We start from the raw sequence: 6,198 nt of genomic DNA, 5'->3' as shown, positions 1-6,198 counted from the left end.
AACAAAGACCCCCCCCCCCCCCCCCTCCCGAAAAACTTTAGATTCTGGCATGACAAGTGAAGAATCACAGATAACTGGACAGATAGGACCGTCTTAAATTTATCATGGGGGGGGGGGGGGGGGGGGGGAGGAAAAAAAAAAAAAAAAAAAAAAAAAATCACCAGCTCCGTTTCACAATATTTCAGGTAAAATTTATTCACAATTACTTACATGTCTCTGCATCCACCAATACACCACTTGCTTGACAATGACAAAATGTATCAACATACTTTTCTTATTATGGATAAGATAAACTGCACATACCATAAACTGATAAAACACATTATTTAAAAAAACAAAACAAAAACAAAAAAAACAAACAAAAAAACCACGATGTTTACTGACCAATAACATTAACCCAGGTTGTATGACTGCTGCCAAGTTGCCATTCTGATGTACACGTCATAAGAAAGTCAAAGGCTTTCATGGTTTTAACATGACATGACCCAACCATTAAAAAATGAGCTAAAATGTCTGAAGTTAAATGTTGCAAAGAGATGAACAGATATGTTAGAATGTTATCTTAAAAAACAACAACAACATAAGAGTTGGTTGGTGCTAATAAAAATATTTTTAAAAGATGTTTTCATGAAATCATTATAACCTGCTCTCTATTTTGATATTCATATCATGAAAATATTTGTAGGAAGTTCAATTAAAATCCACACTACAATCCATTCTTTCCTCAAGAAGAGTTAGCACAAACACTGGATGACTGATACACAACCGCCATGCAATTACCTGTAATACCAAACACGACCCGTCTAAAATAATGCCAGTAAAAACTGAATATAACTTTGTACCTTATAACATGAGCAAATTATTCCTTTTCTTGTGGGGGTAGGGGTGATGTTTGTTTTTTGAGAGACAACTATTTTTTTTTTCACCTAAAAAAGACAATCATCCATTAACAGACCTTCAGAGTCTGTTAGTGTCACTGACTGATGTAAATTTAATACAGATTGATTCATCAGTTCCTTTTCAATCAAGTAAGTCATCTGCCTGTCAATTTAACCTGTCTTCATTCAACTGTATCAATCAATCTACCTGTCTCAATACGCAGTGACCTTTACATTATCGTGAACTGATTTGCAGTTACTTTATCTTGTAAGAGACTTCTGAAAAAAAAAAAGCAACCCCCCCCCCCCCCCCAAAACAACTGGCATGAATAAAAAGTTTATGCAAAGCGGATGTCACAAATGCTTCCATAATTTAGTTGTAAGTCACTTTCTACCTTTTTCTCCCATCTCCAACCTGTATTGCCACTCAACCTGTGACTGTTTCAGTGTGAGATAAAAAAAAAAAAAAGAGAAAAATTACGACAGAAGCAGAAAGGCAGAAAAGTGTAATTGCACTCAAAAACATTAAAAATTGTAGCTAATAACTGGTAAAAGAACTATACAAAATACACTTGTCAGGTGAAAATTTAGCTGAAACAAGAAAGAAAGAAAAACAAACAGAATGATGAACACATTCAAAATTTGAGGCCATGTCGACATTAATAGGGGGAAAAAAAAAAGAAAAAAAAAGAAAAGAAGAAGTTATTTTTTGTTGTTGCTTTTAGTTCTACGTATTTTTTCTTCTTACCTTTTTAATGTTATCACTTTGCTGCAGAACTCTGATCATTACCAAAACAGGTCTTATTACCAATATAACTTAACATAAGATATTGATTATACACTTCCTGAAAAAAACCCCACAAAACACGCACAACAGCGCCTCGTCAGAGTTTTATCTGTGGATCTATTTGATTTGACACTAAAAAATTAAAATAAAATAAAAAGTTGATGCATGGCTTACAATGCTCCTATGTCAATGCAAGGCATCCATATTGTGCATTTCATTTCAAACAAGTAACACACACGTCAAATAATGCAAGCTGTATTGTCACTTGTCCCTGTACAGTAATATTTCAATTCTTCAAAAAAAAAAAAAAAAAAAATCCATCATCCTTCAGACTGCCCGCTCTTACACAAAGGAAACATTTATTCAAGAAAATACTGGATAAAAGGCATTCACTGCCATAATCACGGTTTACAACCTTTAAAATTCCCCACAGTTTAAGACCACAACAGAAGGAAAAAACAAACACACAGTCACACGAGAGAGTGACAGTTATGGCTCAACATGAAGAGGCAAAAGTTCTAAGCTGCATGAAAAGTCTTGGGCACAGTGTGCTAATTCACTCGCTTCATTGAAGCCTTTGGAACAAACTCGGGAGCCTCAGGATTCAGGTTCGAAGATTTCAACATCTGCAACAGCCAAAATTATAGAATATACATTGCACATATTTCCTGAATAAAATCACAGAATGTGTAATTAAAATATATATTTACAACAAATATTTCCTGAATAAAATCAATCACAAAAAACAAAAACAAACAACAACACACACATTCATATACTATCATCATTATCATTATGAACATTTAGGCCTAATCATGAAAATAAGCCTTAGGCGTTTACAAATAAACGCATACCTAAATATCAATCGGAAAAATTGAACACAAGATACCAAACATTATTAAAAACTATTCACCCCCCCCCTCCACACCCCGCCCCTCCCACACACATACCCACAAGCACATGCCCGCATACAAGTTATAGCACACAATCATAAATAGTACACAATCAAAAATACAACCAACAAATTCTGAAACTATCCAAACTCACTAATACCATACTTATAGTCATTTTAGCAGTCACTCTAGTTCATACTGGAAAGGGATGAGCTCTTTAGAATTATTCAGGAGGGGAAAAGGTGGGTCTTCAGACTGGATTTAAAAGACTGCAGTGATGAGTGACGGAGAGGCTGAGGAAGTTGATTCCAAAGAATCGGGGCTTGGTATGAAAAACTGCACTGGCTATACGCATGCGGGTTTCAAAATAAGAGTGGAGTTGGCATGAGGGTATGTAAGGGTGAATGAGATCAGAAAGATACTGTGGACCAGAAGCCTCAATGGACTTGAAACAAAGAAGACTTTGTAAATAATTCTTTCTTGTACAGGGAGCCAGTGTAAAACATGAAGGAGAGGAGAGACGTAATTGAATTTAGAGGAGCGAAAGACAAGACAAGCAGCATGGTTCTGGACTTTCTGAAGTCTAGCAGTGAGGTAGCTGGGTGAACCGACAAGCAGAGAATTACAATAATCCAGGCAGGACAGCACAAAGACACACAGGAGAGTTTTGGTTGCATCTTCAGTCAGAAGATGACAAATGAATGCAATTCTGCAAATTTCAAAGTAACATAATTTGCATGTATTTACAACATGCTGCTGATAGGAAAAAGACTGGTCGAGTGACACAAAGACTGAGGACGGAAGAGGAAGGAGGAATGTCGGTGCCACTGAGGGTGACTGAGAAAGGAAGAGAGACTGAGTGGCAAAGTCTTTGTGGGGTGATAATCTGATTTCAGTTGTATCCTCAATTAATTTTAGCTTGTTTTCAGTCATCCACGTCTTCAGATCAGAGATGCAGGCCTGAGCAGAGTCAATGAGAGAGGGAAGGAGAGATGGAGGTCCCGACAGATACAGCTGGTTGTCATCAGAAAAGCTATGGTGGGACAACGAATGATGATTCACAATGGTGGAAATCGGTTGTGTACAGAGAATAAACAGAATGGGCCCAAGCACGGAGCCTAGTGGCACACCAAATTGTACGTCGGAAGGAGAGGGTGACAGACAGAAAACAGAAAAACACTGGACCGGTCAGATAAGAGTAGAACCATGAGAGTTCAAGATTGCATATATATACATATAAATCACATTCTGTAGGCAAAGATAAGATAAACACAGCCTTTCAATATCTCAAACTTCATGTGATTTACAAAGTTTCTGGAGCAAACATCTGTACAATTTGTACTGCAGTTTCAAGTCAAGATTTAAACTTAAATATAAATGCCAGTCACAACTTTACAGTTACACAGTCAAAATAAAAATTCCATGGATAAATAAATGATGCGAAATTTTGCATGAAAAGAATTCAATTTGCATGCAAAGAAAAAGAGCACTTTGTCCAAAGAAACACAATTCAAATAATTCTTTCTTGTACTGGGAGCCAGTGTAAAGCATAACGGAGAAGCGAGACATGACTGAATTCAGAGGAACGAAAGACAAGACATGCAGCACGGTTCTGGACTTTCTGAAGTCTAGCAGTGAGGTAGCTGGGTGAACCGGCAAGCATGGAATTACAATAATCCAGGCAGGACAGCACAAAGACACACAGGAGAGTTTTGGTTGCATCTTCTTAGATGAACAGACTATAGATGAATAAACGAAACAAAATTTAACCACCAGTTTTGACGGAAACCATGAAGCCAGTACAATCAAAACAAGCATTTAGAAGTGTTGAAAATAAGAGAATTTTGAATGCAGTCCTGTTGCAATGGGGAAAAAAACAGAAAAGAGAAAAGACAAACAAAGAGTACTGACTGTCTGCGAAAATTTTAAGCTCAGGCAGCAGCTGGGTGTTTGCAACATCCTGATCAAGAAGCTTGGTTTTGATGGAGATCTCTTCAGATAATTCATGTGGCTAATGAAGCAATCTGGTCCAGTAATGGACCTGGCAGAAGGGGATCTCATACACTGCTTCAACAAGGGATCTTTCCAAGGACTGGCAAAATTCACAAGCGAAGTAAAAATTTTTTGCTCCCTTGCGCAAAAGAAAAGTTTCATGGCATAACTCGTGTGAAGTTTTTGAGAAATTTGTCTATGAATCATGACAAAAACGTTGGTATTACTTCTTTTTTTCCACTGTTTCAGTGCAATGTTTTGCATGCCACTTTTGCACAAGTGTTTTTCAGTTTATGGAATTTCACCTTTTAAAATAGTAAAGAAATCAAGACACAGTGGCAACTTACATCATCTTTTTTACAATCACTGGAGTGTGGGACAGGAGGTGAAGGGATGTCGGAAGAGAATGTCGTCAGTGCTGACCCTGAGGTGAACAAATGGCTGGAGTGAGGTAGCTGACTGAAGTACCAATGAAGCTCTTCTTCCGCCAACATATCTTCAAAACAGGCCTCGATAAATGCCTGCTCCCATAGCTCTTCTTCCACCTGGCCACAGATGTAGGCATGATAAATGATAACATCTGAATGTGGAGTGTTGGCCTAAAGGTAACGCGTCTGCCTAGGAAGCGAGAGAATCTGAGTGCACAGGTTCGAATCACACTGGCAGTTTCCAGTTTTTTCTCCCCCTCCACTAGACCGTGAGTGGTGGTCTGGATGCCAGTCATTTGATAAACTGAGGTCCTGTGTGCAGCATGCAATTAAAGCACGTAAAAGAACCCGTGGTAACAAAAGGGTTGTCCCTAGCAAAAATCCACTTCAATATGAAAAAGTTGCTGGCAGAAAAAAAAAAGACAAAAGAAAAAGAAAAAAATGGGTGTCAGTGCAGTGGCGTGCTCTCCCTGGGGAGAGCAGCCCAAATTTTATATAGATATCTGTTGTGACAAAAAAAGAGTACAATACAATACAGTGCAATGCAGGATACATAATGGATAGTTTTAGAGTATTTGGCTGAAATAAACGATGAGTAAGGTGCTGAAACAAAACTACCAGAATGCAATGTAATGTTTGCTTATCATAATAATTCCAGTGAATGCATAAATACACAAGGTTCATTCTTCAATGTAAACATTTGGAAAAACTAAATGACCAAGAGAGAATGGATAAAGCACACATTTTGAATTGATCCACTAAGCCGTGCTTAAATTTGGTGGGATGAGCTCATGATGATATCAATGCTTATGAAGTGAGACTGTAAACTTATGGCAAGATGTACCTGTCTATCAAACTCTTCCAGTTCTTCCCCCATCCACATGTATTCAGAAAAATCCACTTCAGGTCCAGGATTTTCAGGTGGTTGACTGTCTACTTGCTCTTCGTCTAGCAAGGAAGGTGGTGTGCGCATATTCATTTCTTCTGTTTGGTCAGATTCACCTGGAAGAATGAAACCAAAAGGTGCATGTCATATACAATTATGTGTACGTATACTCACACTCACAGTAAACACTTGAAATGTACTATAAGTGAAAATTAAGAAACAATGAGGCTAGGAGATGAAATGATTAACAAATAGTAAAGAGTGGTAACCCTCTCCATTCACAAGGTGCACAACTTCAAGTCAGTGCTGCTTATGCGACCGATTTAGCTAGCAC

At 37.9% G+C, this 6,198-nt stretch overlaps 1 protein-coding gene across 1 annotated transcript; it reads right to left on the bottom strand.

Annotated features, from left to right (window-relative positions):
- Nucleotides 1-1,392: 1,392 nt before the first annotated feature.
- On the bottom strand, nucleotides 1,393-5,957 carry LOC143279362 (polyadenylate-binding protein-interacting protein 2-like). Its single transcript, XM_076583382.1, has 3 exons — nucleotides 5,823-5,957; nucleotides 4,898-5,095; nucleotides 1,393-2,291 (listed from the first exon to the last, which is right to left on the bottom strand). The coding sequence occupies exons 1-3, from the start codon at nucleotides 5,955-5,957 to the stop codon at nucleotides 2,217-2,219; spliced, it is 408 nt and encodes a 135-aa protein (XP_076439497.1). The 3' UTR covers nucleotides 1,393-2,216.
- Nucleotides 5,958-6,198: the final 241 nt, after the last annotated feature.

The sequence above is a fragment of the Babylonia areolata genome, chromosome 2 (assembly GCF_041734735.1).
Source record: "Babylonia areolata isolate BAREFJ2019XMU chromosome 2, ASM4173473v1, whole genome shotgun sequence".
Lineage (NCBI taxonomy): Eukaryota > Metazoa > Mollusca > Gastropoda > Neogastropoda > Buccinidae > Babylonia > Babylonia areolata.
The sequence above is the reverse complement of the archived record's forward strand: the minus strand, read 5'-3'. Positions and strand labels throughout refer to the sequence as shown.